General features: G+C 44.7%; 1 protein-coding gene across 1 annotated transcript in view; it reads left to right on the forward strand.

Annotated features, from left to right (window-relative positions):
- Window positions 1-21,779, forward strand: part of zc3h3 (zinc finger CCCH-type containing 3) — a 70,382-nt gene that overhangs the window by 18,588 nt on the left and 30,015 nt on the right. Inside the window, exon 4 of the mRNA XM_007901182.2 lies at window positions 7,056-7,224. Coding sequence (XP_007899373.1) covers window positions 7,056-7,224 — 169 coding nt within the window. The remainder of the gene's footprint in view (window positions 1-7,055; window positions 7,225-21,779) is intronic.

The following is a 21,779-nucleotide window of genomic DNA, read 5'->3' on the forward strand; positions in this document are numbered from 1 at the left end:
ACTTTCCTCTCACCATAGATGCTGCCTGACCTGCTGACTGTTCCCAGTGACTTCTGTTTTTATTACACTATATATTGTAAGTTGGTGGTGAAATTAGACGTGTAAAGCGTTGCTCACTGGTTAGCTGTAGTCTGGGCAGTGAGGGTGAACAGAGACCTCCCTCAGCAGGCACAGGGTGATGGGCCGAATGGCCTCCTTCAGGGCTAAAAAGATTGAATTTGATTCTATCGTTCTTTAATCATCCCCAATTGTACACTCGGTCCACTTCTGAAAGGTCTCCAGATCCAGCCTAGCAGCCTGCATTGCTTAGGTTCCTGCTTTAGTGAAGGAGACATGAGTGACATGTGTTCCCCTGAGCCGGGTTCCAAACAGGGTCACGCAAATCCATGGGTGCTTTATTTGGTTCATCTATCTGTCAATGCAGGGAGCTACAAGCTGAACATGGTGTAGACATGCTGCAGGGGAAGGCTGATGAATGGGAAGCTATAAAGATCCTCTGATTAGTACTTGAGTTGTGTGACAGCCTGGCATTCTCAACAACAATAACAAAATTACATTTTTAGAGCGCCTTTCATGTTGGGAGGACGTCTCAAAGCGCTGGACCTCTCACCTCTGAGTCAGAGTTTGTGGGTTCAAGCCCCACGTCGGGAATTTGGAATCATAGTCTAAGCTGACATGCAGTGCTGGGGCAGTGTTGCATTGGTGGAGGTACTGTCCTTGGAATGAGATGTTAAACCGAGGTCCAGTCTGACTGTTCAGGTGGATGTTAAAGATCCCATGGCAAGATTGAGAAAGCGAATGGAGTTTCTCCCAGTATCCTGGTCAACAACAACATTTATATAACGCTTTTCACGTGGGGCAGCATCTCGGAGCACTTGAATCCCCCAAATAAAATCGGTCACTCGTTCCATGGCTGATTGTGGGATATTGCTGTTTGCCATTAGCTACCACATTTGCCTACAAAATGCACAGACACTCCATTTCACAGTAAATCCCGTGAAGCCCTTGGGACAGCCCCTGAAGTGAAAGGGGGCGGATTCAAATGCAGAGATGATGATTATTGGATATTTTTGAAGCTGATTTTAATTATCTGCAGTGATATCTATTGGACTATTCCTCCCCTTTCCTCCATTATTTGTAAGTTTTCAAAAGCTTAATAGGAAACTGCCCTTGAACTGGTCCTTTGTTTGTCTTGGTCAGTCAGGTGTCTGACACACGCTGAAACCCATCACTATGCCAAAAGCAGATCCAAACCAGACTCCGGATATTCCACCTACGCGTGGGAATTCTGTGACTTCTGATTTAAAATCTAATCTTGACAAATGGTTAAACTGTGTCACACTTTGGAGAGCAGCAAGCGGTCTGTTTAACACTGAGCGTCTACCTTTGATGGTGAGAATTCCAGCTTGTTGTGAAACGGACTGATTTTTAGGTGCTGTTGCTGCACTATCCTGTCGGGGGAGCTGACAACACACAGCTACCTGAAGGCAATACTCTGCAGCCCCTCATTATCTATGTGAGGGTTTTGTCTGATACTTTGAATGGGATGTAAGTAATTGGTCTGTGTCCATTATAAAAAAAATGCACAATTGAATTGATGGAACTTTAAAGTAATAATAATCCTTGCATTTGAAATAGTGCCTTATCATGACAGTGGCTCATAGGGTTTTACAGTTTTACTGTAAAGTGTAGTGACTGTGTTTTGTAGGCAAATGTGGTCGCCAATTTGTACATAGGAATGGTCCACAAACAGACATGAAGTGAATGGCTTTTCATTTCATTTGGGGTGTTGTTGGATTGGGAGAGAGAAATTCTTATCTCTTTTCAAATGGCACCGTGAGATCTTTAACACCCATCTAAACAGGCACAGACAGGACTTCAGTTTAACATCTTATCTGAAGGGTGGCATCTCCGACAGTGCAGTGTTCCTGCAGCAGTCCATTAGAGTCTCAGTCTAAATCATTTTTAATGCAATGAAAGTAATTGATCTGCAGTCCAAGGACTGAGCTGGTGGATTGTGTTTTTTTCCTCTCTCGCTCCCTCATCCCCTCCACTCCACCATCAGTGGCCGTGCTTTCAGGCAATATGCCTCATCGTATTCAGACTTTCATCTTCGACCGTGCTTTCGGTCACCAGGCTCATCATCAAGCCACGCTGCTGTTGAGCGCTGTGAGGCACTAGCTGCTTGAAGTCTGTAGTATAAATAATAATAATAATCCTTGCATTTGAAATAGCGCCTTATCACGCCTTTGAGACGTCTCAAAGCGCTTCATAGAATATACTGTAAAGTGAATTGACTGTATACTTTATGGTTGAAACACTGCAACCAATTGTGCACAGCAGTGTCCCACAAACGGTTGTGGATTAAGTCACCAAATTATTATTATTAAGGGATTATTACCCCTGGAAAAGCAATCCGCCAATACATGTTGTACATTTTTAATTCTGCCCTTTTCTCAATGTCACTTAATATCCCTACTTTCCTGTTAAACATCCCATTTAAATCAGTATATCTGATCTCTCAGGAGCAGCCAGTGCACAGTCTCTGCCCCAAGCTGTGAAACAGGTTCCTGACGCTACATTGACCTGTCTCAGCTCTCATTTTCAGATTGGATCCTCTTGTTCGGGATTCCCTGTTAGGGGGACGTATTGTCCTGTATGTAATTGTTAAGACGCTTTATTATTTCAAACCTCTCAGATCACCCTTAACCTGCTCACGTCAGAGAATATAATTTACATTTACCCAGCTCTCATGATAGGCATGTTGGTTTGAGGGCATTTTGGCTGATGTCCTCCCAGCCCAATATAGCCTTCCTAAGGTTGGGTGCCCTAAACTGAACACAATGAGGTTTGACCAGTGCTCTGCACAGCAGGACTTCCTCTATTTTATAGTCGAGTTCTCTTATGATGGGGTTTCACTCTTGAATAGACTAATCGCTTGTAATCTTTAACAATAATGGTAATACTTATATTTAATACTTACATTCAATACGAAGCGCTCTGAGACGCCGTCCGGCATGGAGAGCGCTATATAAATCAAAGTTGTTGTTCAATACAATGCTTCATCATTTCAAATACACTCACAGCGCTTCATGCTACTGTAGTTACTGTTAAATCGAGTGACTGTGAGCTTAGTGGAAGAACTTAGCAGCCAATTAGCACACAGCAGTGTTTCCCGGACAGCCAGGGAGTGAGTGACCAATTAACTGTCAGATTATTGGCCAGGATACCAGGAGAGAGAAGCTCCCTTTTCGTTTTAAATAGTGTCACAATGTCGCTCCTCTTCCACTAGTCTCATCCGATCTTTAACACCCACTGAAGTAGGTAGAAACGCCTTTGGCAATTACCATTATGAGCTTTCAGATCATTTATCAAGATGTACAGGTGGCAGCGTGGGAAGGTTATACAGCTAAAAGCACTGAATTGCTTAGAAATGTGAAGACAATGGGATACTGACACATGTGATAATACAGCCTTAACATGTCACAACACCTCAACATAAAGCACCTCACATGGAGTTGCTGCCAAATGTAGTGACTATGTACTTGCAGGTAAATAGACAAGCCAAATTGTGCACCACAACATCCCATATTTACAGAAACAATAATTTAGAATGTGATTCAGTGCCTTTCACGTCAGGAGGTCTGTAGGCAAATACAGCAGCCAATTTGGTCCCAGACCCACAAACAGCCACGAAGTGAATGACCAATTTTTTTTAATCTGGGGATTATTGGCCAGGACACCAGGAGAGAGAAACTCCCTTCTATTTGAATAGCGTCACAGGATCTTTAACATCCACCTGAACAGGCAGAGACAGGACTTTGGTTTAATGTTTCATTTCAAGAAGCATTATTGTCACTTTACAGCGAGTCCTTTGAAGTTCTTTGAGACATGAAAGATACTAATTATTAATAATTGGTCATTAATGTCATGGCTGTTTGTGTCAGATTGCTCTGAGCAAAACGGCTGCCATGTTTGGCTTACAAAACAGTCACTATATGATAATAATTGTTACAAAGTGCTTTGCCACGTTTTAAGGTGATGAAAAAAGCAAAATATTTTTCCTTAATCACTAACTATAACTTACCCTCGATAAAATAAATGATTGAAAAATCCTGTAAATAAAAGTCAAACTTATTTGGAAGCTTTGGGTGGAAAGCAGCGACACACAGAGGCAGCAGCAGCTTTACCTCGTGGCCAGGTGATGAGAGATGGGGATGGGCGTTCATTTGTTAGAGCGAGTGTACTTAATGTAGTGGCTGATGGAGGTACAGCTGGTAAATAAAGCACTGGAGGTGTGGGAAGTAATCAGCTGGAAATGGACTGTGAACAGAAGCAATAGAAAGGGATTCAGCCGGAGAGATTGATGGGCTGTGCTGATGTTCAGCACAAGCTACGACTTGTCCACTTGCTGGGGAAATTAATCCTGAGCTTTAATCTGTCATTGCTCTTGCTGTCTCCACACTCCCCCTCTCTCTCTCACACACACACACACACACACATACCTCCAGTAGCTGATATTTAGCTCGCTCGCTCTGGTCAGTTGGTCTCCTCAGAGACTCATTAAGCAGGTGGCAGCTGCTCAAGCGATTTTTTTGTGTGGTTCCATTACAAAGTTGGCACATGCCAAGTGTCCGGTTCTGTCGCTCGCTCCTGCCACCTGCAGCCCCTCCCACTCAACCCTCCCGCCCCCCAACCTGAAACCTCTTCCTTGTTTCTTCCCCAAAAGGGAAACTGATCTGTGCCCTGTGAGGCGCAGGACCTGTGTCTCACATCCTGGAAGGGTACACAGTGTCCCTGAGATGACTTTGGTTTTAAACTTAGTTGATGAACAAGCGCCGTGGTATGTTGTGTGAATGGAGCAGGGATATGTGAGTGGGGGAGCCTGGAGGGAAACTGTCAACAAAGATAAGTTGCGTTTACATAGCACCTTTCATGCGGGGTCTCGCAGCGTTTAACAGTGGTGAGAGGGGAGGTGACTGAAGGCACGGATGGAGAGGAAGATCTGCGGGTGGGCAAGGAGGGGGTGAGGCAGAGGGATTGAGGCAGAGAGTTCCAGAGTCTCAGTGGCTGATCCCTCGGCACTACTGGATACGGTATCCTGGGCCGACAATTCTCATAAAATAGTCATTCACTGCATGACGGTTTGTGAGAAATTGCTGTGTGCAAACTGACTGCCATGTTTCCCTACAAATCCACAGTCACTGCGCTTGACAGCAATTGCCCACAAAGCGCGAAGACGTTTTAGTGTTGAAGGCACTGTATCAAATGCAAGGATTCTTCTTACCATGTTCGACCCTGGCCTAGAAGCCTTGTTGTACCAACAATTTCAGGGCTGGGAGCTACTTGCTGGTTGTGATACAGTTGTGCCAGGACAGCCCTCCCCTCTGCTCAAGCCTGAGACTTTGCTCTCGTTGAAAGATTAGAAAGGTCTTTAAGCTTCTCTCTGCGCTCTCTCCTCCCCCCTCCCTGCCCCTCCCCACAGTGCAAATGGCGAAGCCAAAATCCACGGTTCTCTGCCCAAGTTGTGTGTCAGCTGAGCGCAGTATAGACAGGACTCCATTGCCATCCAGTTTAGTTATACAGCTGCCTTGCCTCCAGTGCGGTGCAGTTCCCTGCTCGGTACAAGTAATCTATTGCGACTGTCAGATTGCAAAGCACTATCATTTTGTGCAGGTAGGTAAAATGTCAGAGACCGATCGATTGATCTCTAGCAATAATTATCAACAACTAGTCCTCTGCATTGCTTGAGTAAGTTTGAATGTAGTTGGATCTCAATCTTCCCCTTAATAGGCCTTTGACAGGTGCTCCGAGTGCCTTTGTCTTGTCCAACTGCATTGCCATTAAGTGGCATATTACAGGAAGGAGAGTTGCAAAGCAGTGTTACACGGGTCCTGGGCTATACTGTACATGGATTTTTGACAGCACCTATTCATCATCTCCCTGGAGTGCAAATGCGTTACTGCATTAAGGGGCAACTTGCGCATTAGATCCTTGCTGTTTGAGAATTTAACCCATTCCCAGCCAGCAGGATGTCAGTGCACTGTCAGCGAGCTCCGGGTGATTTGTGCTTTTCTTTAAGCTAATCGGTTTCATCTGAACAGGGGGACAGCAGGGCTGAGTTGATCCCCAAACCTCCAGCCTATAATGAAGCATAAATCTGTGAGCTCCTTTTTCTGTAATTCTCTGAGACTTGGGTACAGAGCTACCAGTCTATTTGTTCCAAAGTGTTTTGATTCTGTTAGAAAATTTGAGCCAAATGAAAAGGCAACCCAGACATTTCCCACCTTTCCTTCATTCTAAGCTTTTCGTTTGCTGCTTGTGTTGTTCGGTATCTGGCTCAGTGGATAGACCTCTCGCCTTCCACTCAAAAAGGTTTGGGTTCAAGTCTCTTGTCTGGACTTGGGCTGACTTGGGTTGTCGGCCAGTACAGTACCATAGAACCGTAGAAATGTACAGCACGGGAGCTGGCCATTCAGCCCATTGTGACTGTACCTCTCTTTTAAAGGGCAATCCTTTCAGTCCTCGTTTCCTTGCCCTTTCCCCACACCCCTGTAGCTGACACTATTTAGAGTACCTGTCTAGTTCCTCTTGAAGCCAATATAGATTCTGCCTCGACCACCGCTCCCGGCAGTACATTCCATACTCTGTGTGTGAAAACATTTCTCCGAACTGTGATATATGCCGTGTCAGCGGGTGCTGTTTTACCTAGTTCCAAACATTGTGGTCCCCTTCCTCCAATAAACTGCGCTCATAAAGCCAGCATTGCTTTCCTTTCTCAGCCCAGCAATGGGTTTAATTAGGAGAATCTAATGAGATGGATTAATCCCGAGCTCTGACCTGTGTGGCTGTGATGTGTTGCTGGCTGATAACAGGGAGCTCACACTGTTGTATGTAATAAAGGTGCAAGCCCTCACTAAGAGGAGGATGTGCCTTTGGGAATGCAGGAGCCTAGGGCAGAGTTAGAAGCTGATAACCAGTGATTGTGGATTTCTTGTAGAATTTTTTCCTGCTGAAACTGTTATTACATAAATACTCTTCGGGTTTTTGTGTAGGTCTGAGCTCCCTGCTTTCTGTAAAGAGCCCCTCAACCTCACGATTCATCAATACCCGCTACAAACTGGTGAAGAGGAGCACCTCCTTGGCCTCGCCCTGGACCTCTCCCTCGCCCTCACAAAGTCTCTCCTTCTTCAGGACACGGAGGAATAGCTGCTTCAGTCCCAGGTAAGATGCTCTCAAGCTGATGCTTGTCTACGGCTGCTGGACCCATTGTTGGGACTGAGAAGTGCAATCCTCACCGAACGGGGGAGCTTTACCCTCTAACTTAGTGATAGGCTCACAAGTTTACAGCCAGTCCATCTTGCTCCCCAGCCATCTTCCCTTCTTTTGTGTTGTTCTCCAAATCTAATGTGTAGGTGGGGATGCACGGAATTCTCAGCTTGGTTTGGATACTCTTAAGCATGGTGATGGGTTTCCGCATGTGTCAGACCAAAAAAAAAAGAAAAATACTAAAAAACAGAAGTTAGTTTCTGGTGGGTCTATTTGTGTGAGTTCAGGATCATTGCCCTCACCTTTAAAACCCTCCATGGACTTGCCCCACCCAAGCGACCTTCTCAAACTCTACCGACCCGCCTGCTCCCTCCAGTCAGCGCCATGTGCTTGTCCTGCCAGCCCCACCACCAGGGGTCGGCTTTCAACCTTTCTGCCCCTCTCTCTGGGACTCTATTCCAGAGCCCCTGTACTTGACTCTTTCAAGGTCACTATCAAGACCTTACTCTTTGACTGTGCTTTCGGACATCATCCCCCCACCCCCCTCGACCTGCCACACCCTCGGCCCTCTACCCTGAACTGTCCGGTGCTTTGGGACATCCGATGTTAAAGGTGCTATATAAATGTCAATTTGTATTGAATTGAGTTTTCTCCTCCCCATTTTGTGGGTGAAACATAGCAGCTAATTTGCACACTGCAATGTCCAACAAACAATCATGGAGTAAGTGACCAATTTTATTTGGGGGATTGTTGGCCAGGACACCAGGAGAAATCTCTTATCTTTTTGAATAAAGGGATCTTTAACATCCATTTAAACAGACAGGAGACTTTGGTTTATTGTCTCATCTGGAGGGCGACTCTTACCTGCTCACCTTTTCCCAGCTTCTGTAACATTGCTCATTGCTGCTACTACCTCTCAGGCTGCTGAGACCCTCATTCATGCTTTCATCACATTCATGCTTGACTGCGCCATTGCTCTGCTCGCCAGACTCCTCAGCACTTCCCTACACAAGTTGTCAATTATCCAGAACCTGCAGCTGCTGCCCTCCTCTGCACCAGGCTCTGCGAGTCAATCCTGCTTGACTCCATGGGCTACCCATCTCCCAGCGGATGGAATTCAAGATCCTTGTCCTCAGCTTTAAATCCTTCCTGGTCTCACCCCATCCTACCTCTGCGAATTCCTTCAACCCAAGGCAGATGTGACCTCAGTTTAACATCTCGTACAAAGGATGGTACCTCTGACAGTGCAGCTCCAGCATTGCACTGGAATGTCAGCCTAGACTGAGACTCAACGTCTTCCCCGTGGGCTTTGTTCCTCAATGAGGGGTACAGGCCATTGCGGAGCAGTGTGATTGATTTGGTTCCTGGTACTGGTTCCATTGCTGAGTTTTTGCCAGTCATCACTATTATTTGATTCCTTAGCAATTTTTGAAAAAAAATTCTACTCAGCGTCTATTTACTTCAAAAACATTAATCTGCTTAGTTTTTGATTTAACGTTAAACTGAAGCCAAGATTACAGCAATTACTATAAATTGAGTGGAGACTAATCGAAGGACTTGATGTCTGCGTCGGCCTTCAGTGTGACCTGCCTTTTTACACGCATCTCTCAGACTGACGTTCCAATCCCTCAATTGCCCCCTTCACTGCTCCTCGAGTCTATCTGAACTGGACTTGGCCATAAAAGATTTTTTTTTTTAAATTAGGATGTGTTTTGAGTAGATTACACACAAAATTCTATTGAATTTTTCAGGGTGATTTTCCACTATTCTTTGTGTAAAAGCCCCGTGTCCTGAAATTGCGTTCCAGTCTGGCTCAGTTTGTACCACTCTTGCCTCATGGATTCAAGCCTCAATTCGGACTTTGAGCTCACAGATCAGACTGACACAACAATTCAGTTCTGGGGAAGGGCTGCATTGTCAGAGGCACCATCCTTTGGATGAGACATTATACAAAGGTACAGTTTGCCTGTTCAGGTGGCTGTTACACATCCCGTGGTGCTATTGAAAAAGAGAAGGGAGATTCTCACCCTCTCTCAGTGTCTGGGCCAACAATTCCCCAGTCGTTGTTTGAGGAGAGAGAAATGCAGATAGGGAGATTTGATAATGGGGTATTTTGTGGTATTTCTTAACCAAATTCTTTCATAAGGAATCTTTTCGGAATTCTTATTGACCTGTGGCATCTCCGCTCAGGACGTAGATCACATTCGAGCAAGATTCCCACAGCCCAATGGAAAGCACAGATGGCTCCCAGAAGGAGCTCCATTTACACCATTCACAGTCCTTACGGTGAAATCCCACAGATTAACCCCAGATGTTGCTGTGAGCTTCTCTGGTTTTGAATTTCTGTGGATGGTAAGTGTATATAATTTTCGCAGGAGAGAGCTGACAGCTCAGTGACTGGCTATCCATCGTGTGGGAAGGCAGTAAATATTGATTAGGCTGGACTTTTCAATTAAAACCATAAAATATCACTGCACATTGAAACCCATCACTTTCTGACTCGTTTTAAAATAAAGTGTTTTTCATGATTTCTGCACGTTCTAATAAATACCAATTTCCCTTTGGTGCAGGTTTCCCCCCGTTCCCCCCCTCACCATTTCAGCGAGGTGAGGAAAAGAAAAGAAAGATTGATATAAAAAAGAGCAGGCGAACTGTGCCTATAATAAGCTGGAGATGTAATAGGCAGTGGTTTAATTTGTGGTTAACTCGCTCTTCTCTTGCCATACACTGGAGTAGTCAGCACTTAATTGGTAAGATACTTGATTTAGAAGCGAGGGAACTGGGACCGGAAAAATGGGACATATAAATCACTGCCCGACTTCAAAAATATAGATATAATCTCGACGCTAAGTACATTAATAGTAGCAGAAGCTGAATTAAGAAAGCCATAAAGTATGGGCAGAAGATTATAAATGAGAGTGGTCTCCCTGCATATCGCCCAGACTCCCGTGTTCAGGGACTGCCTTTCGCTGCCAGTGGAACCACTGAATTAGTGGGGCTGATCTGCATGTTTTACATTGTGGGGCAGCAATCACACGCAGTGTACCTAATAATTTGTGTCTACTTTACTGGCACCTTAAGACTCAGCTTAATCAGTTTTAGTGCTTTATTATTGATTTAAACAGGATATGAAATTGGAGGTAATTGTTCCAACATTGTAACACACTATTTTTTTACTAAGGGCTTGTCTGTGGTTTCCAATTTATGATAAATAATAATAATCCTTGCATTTGATATAGTGCCTTATCACGTCTTCTAGCGGTCTCAAAGCGCTTAACAGATTATACTGTAAAGTGAACTGATATTGTGTAGGCGAAACACGGCAGCAAATTGTGCACAGCAGGGTCCCGCAAATAGATTTTTTTTTAAGGGATTATTCCTTGGAAAGTGATCCACCAATCGACTAACGATCGGGTTCGTACTTTTTAGTTTGGTTTGGATTTCATGCAACCAAGGAACATTGTCTCTGTATTTTAAAAGTAAATGTGTTCCTCTCCCCCATCCCCTCCCACAACCCCACTTTGCAAACTATTTTAGAAAACTATCCGTTCACCTTGTTTTCATCTTCCTCCCCTCTTTCACGTCCACTGAGATCCGCTTAACATCAGTGGCCAATCCTCATGTTACTAGGCCAGTCAACAAGCGATTAAACCCTGGGAGGACATCAAAGCTCAGTTTAATTGGTACGTTCCCACTAGCTTTCCAGAGGGCACGACTGCAGAGTCAGCAGCTCCCCAAGGCACAGGCTCAGTGAAGACAGTTTGGCCATAAAATTTAAAATTATTCAGAACTGGAAAATTCTTAATTCAGCCTTCGTTTAGAAGCTGGTTCTTTTTAACAACTGGTAAATTGCTTCCAATGGAAGACTTTTCCATACTTTGCGAGTCCTGGATTTGAGCACATGGTCCTGTAGTTTAGAGCTTAGAGTGGTTAGAGCACTCGCCTCGAAAGCGAGAGAACCTGGGTTTGATTCCCGGAAGGGTGAAATGTTGGGCAAGTTTCCTTACTCTACACACCTCTGTTTACCTAGCAGTAAGTAGGAACCCGGTTGTTAATCGATTGTCAGATCGCTTTTCCAGGAGCAATAATGCCTTCAAAAATAAATGTTAAAATAATAGTAATTTGGTCACTCAATCCATGACTGTTTGTGGGACACTGCTGTGCGCAATTGACTGCCGCGTTTCTCCCACAAAATATATAGTCAATTCACTTTGCAGTATATTCTGTGAACTGCTTTGAGACGTCTCGAAGATGTGATAGGCATGATTAGTAATAGTATTATTATATGATGGTCCTATAGGCTAAGCCTGCATCAGCTCCAGATTCCTGAGTGTGAACCTTTCCTCCTGCAACAGTCACGACAGTAAAACTCACAAGTCGTATCAGTCAGAATCATAACATTTAATGTGACTGAGGCGAAGTCTTGAGTTGCAGGCAAACTTTTATAAGTCGTATAAACTGCCACTTTACAAATCACTTTGTGCCCGCACTTGGAATACTATGTGCAGTTCTGGTCACTGCAATATAAAAAAGGATATTGCAGTGATTGAGAGGATACAGAGGAGGGCAACCAAAATGATTAAGGGGATGGAGGGACTGGACAACGAAGAGCGATTAGATAAACTGGACTTGTTCACACTGGAGAAGAGAAGGTCGAGGGGTGATATGATTATAGTCTTTAAGATTCTGAAGGGAATAGATAATGTAGACCATGATGAGTTGTTTTATCTTGTACTGAACAGCAAAACCAGAGGACACGGCCTGCAACTGAAGTGGGGTAAATTCAAAATCTGCGGACACATTACTTTGGTGAGAGTAGTAAACCTATGGAACAGGCTTCCTAGGGAGACAGTGGAAGCAGAAAATGTCATTTGTTTCAAGAACAAATTAGATAAGATTTCTGCTAGAAAATAATATCTCAGGGTACAGTTTATAGTTTGGAACACGACATGTCAAGCGACTGCCAGGATGGTGGAAGGTGAACCAGATGGACCTTGGTCTTTGTTCGCCGAGCAAATTCTTACGTTCTTGTATATGTTCTTATAAAATCTGATTTAATCAATAATCTACACTGCACTTATGTAATTCGCTGCAGCTGGTATGTGCGCACGTGGTGACTACGTTTCCCACGATTCAATGCGTCTTCACCCATCACCACATGCGCACTTACCGGAAAGTGTTGGAATCGCATTGAATCGCGGGGAAATGAAGTTTTTTTGCACATGCATTGATGCATCAAGACTACGTTTCCCGCGATTCAATGCACCCGGGAAGTGCAGGAGTGATGGAGGATAGGGGAGCAGCGTTACGAGTAAGGAGGTGATAAATACGAGTAATGAAACGAAATCTAACTGGTTTTGATAGTCCCCCAGTCCCCTGATGTTCTGTCAGCCTGCTTGTCAGATCTCAGGGGCTGGATGAGCGCAAATTTCCTTCATCTGAACGTTGACAAGACGGCTCTCGTCAATGTCTAAAATCTCACGGCTCTCACCTCCTCCACCTACCCGACCTCCCATTAAAACTCTCCGAACCGGTACGCAACCCAGGCGTCAGGTTCGACCCCCAATTATCCTTCCTCCCCCACATCCCCTCACCCGCACGAAACTCCGCTCCCCGATCACCCCAGTCCTTGCCAGACTGCACTGGCTGCCTGTCCCAGAGAGGATCGACTTCAAGATCCTCACTTTGGTATTCAAATCCCTCCACTCCTCTGCACCCCCCGACCTCTCTGACCTCTCTCCTCAAAACAGTATCCGTTGCCTTCGTTCCTCCGGATCTGGCCTTCTTGTCCCCCGAGTACTCCGCTCCACACTCGGCGGCCGTGCCTTCAGCCACTATGCCCCGAGGCTCTGGAACTCCCTTCCTCACTCCCTTCGCCTCGCCCCCTCTCTTCCTATTTTCAGGTCTCTGCTGAAGACCTTTCTCTTCGACCGTGCGTTTGGTCACCTTCCTCCCCATCCCCCGGCTCGGCCCCGGGATCCATTATTGTAAAGCGCTCTGAGACGCCATCCGGCATGGAGGGCGCTATATAAATTGAAGTTGTTGTTGATAGGAAACTGATGGGGCTCAGTTGGATGTATGACTTAAGCATTTAAACGATTTATAAAGATTAGACTTATGTGAGTTTTACTCTATAGACATATTGCCTGTCACATCGCGAAGATGTCTGAAGCTCCTACACAGAGCTGACTGGAAGCCTGAGTTGGGGGTGGTCAAAAGGATGGTGGAAAGGCAAGATCTTAAAGTGGATTAAGACCCATCCTAGTTCCAGCTCCTGCCCTGACTGACATCACTGCCTATACAGCCCAGCATGAACCTGCCTCCCTGATATATCCTGCAATACCCACTGTGCCACCTGGAAACAGACACTCCACATATTTTGTAGACTTAAGATCTCAATATGGAAGTTTGATAAAGTCTGATTTTCTGCCGTTTTCCTGGTCAGGCAGTCGATCAGTTCTCAATTTGAGATGGAATACTGGATTCCAAAATATTGCATGATCCTAAATTTTAAGACTATTTTAAACCTTCAGCTAAAGAAAACCAGAAAGTTCAGCCCCAAGTTTTCTGGTCCAACGTTTTGTTCTGCAAAATGAAGGAACAAAGGGCAGAACAGGGTGCGTTTCTCTCTGGTACTTGGTACTGATGGGATGAATGTCTTTGCCTTCTTAGCTGGGTAAAATCAATATGAACGTCTTACCACCATACCTGATTTACCTCTGACAGGCCACTCAATCAAAATGCCACAATGATCTTCGGAGATTGGGAATAAGACATATGTGGTGCGTAGTCAAGAAAGCTTTGCCCTATATCTCACTGTGCTGTAGCTGACTGGGAAGTGCTGAATGGTACAAGTGCAAAGAAATCTTCCTGGAGCTGTTTATTGAGGAGTGAGCAATAGACCTTAGCTTGGTTGTGGGAAGGAAGTTGGTGCTATGCTGAACATTTTGGAGGCATGCAAAGGGCTAACCAGTGGTATTAGCTTCATATGATTCAACACCAATCACTGGTCCCTGTAATAATCCAGTGAATCAGGAATCTGAACTAATGGCCTTCGGTGAAAACCTTTTGCATTTGAAATAGCACCTTTAGTTTTTATCCGTAATTTTCTCTTTCCATTTATCTATTCGACATAACACAATACAGAGCACAGGGCATGGATTGGAAGCTTATTATCATAAAAATAATAATCCTTGCATTTGATATAGTGCCTTATCACTTCTTCAGGACGTCTCAACGCGCTGCACAGAATATACTGTAAATTGAATTGACTATATTTTGTGGATGAAATATTATCTTCAATATAACATGCCTCAGGCCTTTTATTGTTCTTAAAACAATCGACCATATGAAACTATGTAAAAGATAAGCTGGGGAATTGCAGAAAATTGTTCTTGTTGTCTGTGCAGACACTAATTGGTGTTGTTTCCTTTGCATCTATTATCAATTCACCACCGGAGGCTCTATTGCTGAATGAAAAGCTTGGTGCATCGTATGTGTGTGTCAGCCCGGCTCGGTGTGTGTCAGTGCAGAGCAGTGGTGACACAATCGCCTCTGAGTCAGAAAGTTGTGGGTTCAAGCCCCACGTCAGGACTTGGAATCACATAGTTCTAAGGTGATGCTCCAATTCAGCACTGGAGATGTGTTCCATTTTCGGAGGTGCTATCCTTCAGATGAGTTGTTAAACTGAGGTCCCATCTGGCTGTTCAGGTGGATGTTAAAGATTCTATGACACTATTCAAAAAGAGATGGGAGTTTCTCTTTCTCGGTGTCCTGGCCAACAATCCCTCAAAATAAAATTGGTCACTCAATCCATGGTTGTTTGTGGGACACAGCTGTGCGCAATCTGGCTGCCATGTTTCGCCCACAAAATACACTTTACAGTATATCCTGTGAAGAGCGTTGAGACACCTCAACGACATGATAAGGTACTGTATCAATTGCAAGAATTATTATTACAGTGTATGATTGTTGTGTGAAAGCGCTCTGGTTTGTCTTTAGGAATTCATTTCTGTCTAGTATAGCTTGTGCCTTATCTACTGCAGCTCCAATTTGTCAAGTACAGTAAACGCCTGATAACAAGACACTGGATTAACTAGTCACTACCACTTAAGTAGCCGCTTCCCATACAAAATGTTGTTGCTCCATTTAATACATAACGAGTCGCATTTCTTGTAAGTACAGTACATACAATGTCAGATTGATCGGATATCTCATCCTACAAGATAGCAACTTGGCAGAGGGTGAACTGGTGCAGGCGCTTGGCAGAGTTTGGGCATCATGCTTAGATGCATCGCAGAAGCCTCTGGTCTATGACAGGATAGGGCAGGAGGCCACAGTATGGCTCTTCAATAGACCAGAAGCCTCTGAGACAGGATAGGGTATGAAGCCCTCTAATAGACCAGAAGGCCTTTCCGATGCCTCTGAGCATACCTCCGTGAGTCTTTTCCTTTGTGGTGACAAGTTATGAGGAGTTCACTGTTTTTGTACAAAGCTCTCTAAGCTGGACATATCTGACCGCTCAAGGTTATTTACCTGAAAAAGCTCTGGATATGTCATCATGACCCTTTAAATAACCATCTCTTTCAAAAATAAAGTTGATATGCAGCTTATTTTGGGCGGTTTATTAGCTGACATTTTGTTTTCCCTACAGACTAGACCCACGAGGCGTGCTGAACTCTCTAGTGCATTGCTTTCTTTTTTTATTCTCCCACCTTTTAAAATTGATGCTTTTCCTAGCATTTCCCAGGTAACCTCCTGGGAATAGACACAGCTATTATAAATAATCCTTGCATTTGATATAGCGCCGTCTCAAAGCGCTTCACAGAATATACTGTAAAGTGAATTGACTGTATATTGGTGGGCGAAATGCGGCAGCCAATTGCGCACAACATTGTCCAACAAACATTTGTGGATTGAGTGACCAAATTATTATTAGTATTATTATTAAGGGATTGGTAACTTGCTCCAATTAAATGTTGACAAGACCGAGGTCCTGATTGGCTCCTCACCTGAGCCTATCACCCCCATCCTCGCCCGGCTTCACTGGCTCCCCAGGATCGAGTTCAAGATCCTTGTCCTCACTTTTAAATCCCTCCACGGTTTTGCCCCACCCTACCTCTATGACCTTCACAAACCTTACCAACCCACCCGCTCCCTCTGCTCGGCATGCACTGCGTCACCTCTCCCACCCTCTCCGACCCAACAGCAGCCATCAGCCCCTTAACTTTTCTGTCTCCATCCTCCGGACTCCATCCTGGATTCCCTTCGCCTCGCTCCGTCCCTCGTCTCCTTCAAGGAATGTCTCCAGACCTTTCACTTTGGTCATCTTCCCGAACCCAACCCTTCTGAATCCAACCCCAAGCTCGGGTGCAAACCCTGGACTGTCCAGTGCCTTGGGACGTCCTCCTGACGTGAAAGGTGCTGTGTAATGTAAAATATAAATTTGTATTGTAATTACTACAGTTGACAGTAATTTGTGTAAAGTGCTCTGTGACTTTTTGAAATGATGGGGCGCTATCAAAAGTTCATTCTTTGTTATGTTGTTGAATCATGTCAGGACACTTTTAGCTGTTGATGTATCTTTGCTCATACTCAATAGAAGCTGATGAATAGGAGATGTTCTGTGCTCTTGGACTAAGTGACTTTTCAATGTGATAAAGTGCTATAAAAATGTGAGTTATTCGACAAAGGTTTAGCCATTGGCAGCACTGGAGCTTCACGAGTGGAACATAGGAAACATAGTGACTGAGCTTCAACACGCTTTGTACTGATACACTTCTAATTGAAGGGTCCATGTGCCAGTCTGGAAGCTACGCTTCTGAGGGAATTCCAACACATGCTTACCTTTGTGAGCGAGTGAGTGTCTGTTGAACTGCTGTGTCTGTCTGTTGGTGAGGGAACTGGTTCTGCTCTTTGCAAGGAAGTGTTGGAAGATGTGAGGGGAGAGAATATGGTCTTGGAGTCTGTTCCAGTGAATGCAGCAATTAAACCATGTAACAGAAAGTGACGGGAGAGAAAAAATGGTTAGCGCTCAACACTGTGCTTTCCGGTTAGGACCACATGATGGTCAGTGTGTGCCTCACGGTGCTCATTGCCCTCAGCAATGCCTTGCATTCTTATTTTTTTTTCTTTGAGGGAGACTCCAGTTACCTTTCTCTTCTCCATAAGATTTGTAAACTATGAGACCAAGTAGGGAATAATTTTGGGGTGAAGAGGAAACTGCTGGACTGAGTGCAGGCTCTCTCAACAACAACCCGCTTGCCTTTATCTCCTGTCCTTCCAGTGGGGAAGCCTGTTAGGGTGCTTTACAGCACTCGAGCGAAGGGGAGAAAATACTTTTAAAAAGGATCAGGAAGTTAAAAGGAGCTGGATGGTTAGGATGACATGTGGGATTCACTGGTTCCACAGCTGTTATAGTTCCTGTAAAGGGGGTCTGTATTTCTTTGTGAAACTCCCTTATTCTGTATGTGTATCTACTGTATAAAATTGCCATTTATTAAAGTGCCCATGTAGTAAGATTATAAGAAGCTATGATTAAGATATAAATAAATGGACATTAATAATAATCCTGACATTTGGTGTTGCGCCTTATCACGTCTTCGAGACGTCTCAAAGTGCTTCACAGAATATACTGTAAAGTGAATTGACTGTATACTTTGTGGGTGAAACGCGGCAGCCAATTGTACACAGCAGTGTCCCGCAAGCACTCGTGGATTGAGTGACCAAATTATTATTTTTTAAAAGGATTATTACCCCTGGAAAAGCGATCCGCCAATTGTACACAGCAGTGTCCCGCAAGCACTCGTGGATTGAGTGACCAAATTATTATTTTTTAAAAGGATTATTACCCCTGGAAAAGCGATCCGCCAATCGACTAACAACCGAGTTCCTACTTACTGCTAGGTAAACAGAGGCTTGGGGAGTAAGAAAACTTGCCCAACGTTTCGCCCTGCCCGGGAATCGAACCCAGGTCCTCTCGGTTGTGAGGCGAGCGCTTTAACCACTGAGCTACAGGATTCTACATTGGTTGATGTTGTGTATTGCATGAACCCAACTCATGGTTCAGAACCCTTCCGCTGCACTGCCCTCACACAAAATTAGTGCTCACCAGTCTAAGACTATCGTAAAACATTAGAGATTATTTGTACAGTTAATGACTCCTGTGGTGAAACAAATTGAAACCCCTCATACACTTTGACTGCCATTGACCACAAACTGCAAAATGATAGATACATGTTGCTCTGGGACAATTTTTTCTCTCTCCTGTACCACAAACCTTTTTTAATCAGTTTTAGCCAATCTCCTCCTGTGTTTATTATCGCCGACCCTGCTTCGATGCTCTTTGTGTAGGGTTCCAGCTTCCTACACAACCTCAGAGTCAAGGTTATGGTGATAAATTCTCTGGTATTGTCAGTTCTATTCTGAGGAAATTGGTTTGGTGCTTTCACATTGAAGGGAGATAATTTGCTGCAGTCTTTCAAATGGATTAGAAATGGATTTGAAGTTGGAGTTCATGCCTCCCATTACACTGCGCAAAGAGAGGTGTCTTAAGGCAGTGTTCAAAATCCAGCCTTCATTATGTGCCCTTAATACCTTTCCTTTTTGTCCCTTAATGAAATTTCCCACCAAAACATGCCTTACTAACTAAACCCTTTAGATCACACGATCCGTTTTTATGTGGAAAAGGAATTACAGGCTGGTTGTGTCACGAGCGTGAGGGCAGGTGGGAGCTCCCTCTGTGTTATCTCATTCACTTGACACTCTGTGCCTTTGTACAAAGTTCACTTGCAAAGTTCGCGCTGCAGTAGGGGAACAATTTAGCAGAGATGTTTGACACCAGCTTAGAATGAGACGTGACGCTTCACTGACCTACCCCTACATTGTGTCCTTGTCACTTTGGGGCTAGTACACAATAGGTTTACAGGGACAGCAGCACCAGCAATGTTAATGATGAGGACCTCTTTAATCTTCCCACAAAGATCCCATGACACTAGTGTAAATGAGTGGGCAGTTTCCCTCAGTGTCCTGACCAACAATCCTTCAGGAGTTCAAAGGGAATTGACAGAGTGGGGAAGGAGGGACTCTTTCCTTCGGTTGCAGAACCCAGAACAAGAGGGTATAATGTAAACATTAGAACCAGACAACAACTTGCATTTATACAGGCCCTTTGTGTAGGCCAGGGTGCTCCAACGAGCGGCCCGTGGGCCGCAACCGGCCCTGCAGATGATTTAATCCGGCCCAAGACTGTTTTCAACTTTGGGCTGCTGGCATCCTACCTCTCTGGTGAATCGTCCTCTTGTGGCAGCAACAGGAACTGGCGGTTGGGAGGACACAGCGCGGGGAGTGGAAATAATACTGACCATTACTGCAGTCTGTCAGGAAGCCCCTCCCAAGCTGAGGGGAAGGCAACTGCGTCCTTGTCAACGGCCGGCTCCTGCCGCTGCAGATAGTGAGCCACACGACTGATTGAGGGAAAGAGGGTGAGACAGAGTGATTGAGAGAAGGGGAAGAAAGAGTGATTCAGAGAGAGAGAGAGAGAGAGAGATTGACGATGTCTCGAAGTGCTTCACTGTAAAGTGTAGTGACTATGTATTTTTATAGTCAGATGCCTACAAATGCTATAATATTTTAAGACAAAGTTAAGGTTAAGGGAATGAGAAATGTGCTTTTGAAACCCTTCCATTAGATTAGTGCCTTGCAGTCATTCTCAGGCTGAGGTATCCATTATCCTCCCCTGTGTGAGCAGTAACTTAAACGCATGTTACTATGTATTGCAGGAAATGAAGAACATCATTACATTAGTCGCATTAATGCTTAAATAATAGATTCTGTTCCATCTCAGCTCTACTCATCACTCAAGACCAGTCAATACTCTTCCTGGGATGGCACTTCCGGCTGGCTGGGCCTGTGGGGAATACCTGGCAAATAAATGTCCATCAATCTGCCCTGTCTGGCCACATGCCCTCAGCCCAACTTACTCTCAGCTGTTTCATCCCCAGATGTTTTGGAGTTCACACAGTCCTGTTTTGCCATTTTGTGCTGAAGAATTCTTTGTAAAGTAAATAATAATAATAATAATCCTTACATGTGATATAGCACCTTTCGGTAGCTTAGTGGTTAGCGTACTCACCTCGCAAGCAAGAGGACCCGGGTTTGATTCACAGGTAGGACGAAATCTTAGGCAAATTTCCTTACTCCACACAACTCTATTTACCTTGCAGTAAGTAGGAACACGGTTGTTAGTCGACTGGCGGATTGCTTTTCCAGGGGTAATAATCCCTTCTGAAAAAAATAAATAAATTGGTCACTCAATCGACGACTGTTTGTTGGACACTGCTGTATGCAATTGGCTCCTGCATTTCACCCACAAAATATACAGTCACTGCACTTTACAGTGTATTCTGAAGCATTTTGAGACATCTCGAAGATGTGATAAGGTATTATATCAAAGGCAAGCCTTATTATTATTTCACTTTGGGGGAACGGCTCACACTCTTCACAGGATTTACTGTAAAATGTCCTTTGATCATAGCAGCAGTAAATGGATGATGGGGGGCTGAAATTATTCCTCACATCTGCTCTTTCAAGCTCGCTGATACCTCCTCGGTGCTCCTCACAGGTTCCTATCTTCCAGCAATCTGCAGATGTTAAAATCCATGTTGGTCCTGAATCACCCAACCATCACCTTGGTGTGTTCTCTCTCAGTTCTTCTGAACCAGCACTGAAACCCCACTCACTGCTCTGGACAACAAGAGGAAATAACTCACATCTTTATAGAACATAGAAAATTGAAACGCCTCAAAAGTCCTTCAAAGTGTTTGATAAGATCCTGCAAACACCCAGGAAGGTTTTTGTTTGCTCGGCCGGGTGTTTAACACATGTGGAAACCTATTACCAATGCTTAACAGTCTCCAAACCAAGCTGAGATTTCCATGCATCCCACCTACACATGGAAATCCCAGAGATAGGTTATTGGAATGGAATGCGCACTCTCTCCCTGGAGGGATGCATCCTGCTTACCTAATTCCGGAAAGTATTAGGCGCAGGTTGGTAAGAGCCAAGGCTTGGGGACCCCACAGTGTACGCTGCGGTAACTGCTGGAAGTGAATGACCAATTTATCTGTGGGATTGTTGGCCAGGAAACCAGGAGAGAGAAACTCCCTTCTCTTTATGAATAGGATCACACTGTCTTCAATGCTCACATAAACAGACAGATAGGAGCTCGCTTTAAAGTCTCATCCAGAGTACAGCAGTGGAGGGTCCCAGCACTGTACTGGAGCTCAACTCCCAATATACGGCCTGGATTCTAAAAGGTAAAACAGTACTGAAATCACAGAGCAGCTGAGCCTTAGTATTGCACTGAGGGCAGTGATTGTATGAGTGACTGTGTTACTGTACCCGAATAAAGCACTGGCTCTGGGAATGCATAGCCAGACCATCACATTTAAAACTCTCCTCTCTCCCCTCCTCCTCTCCTTCCCTCCTCCTCGTGTTTGCCTTCTCTCTTC

The sequence above is a fragment of the Callorhinchus milii genome, unplaced genomic scaffold (genome assembly GCF_018977255.1).
Source record: "Callorhinchus milii isolate IMCB2004 unplaced genomic scaffold, IMCB_Cmil_1.0 Scaffold2, whole genome shotgun sequence".
Lineage (NCBI taxonomy): Eukaryota > Metazoa > Chordata > Chondrichthyes > Chimaeriformes > Callorhinchidae > Callorhinchus > Callorhinchus milii.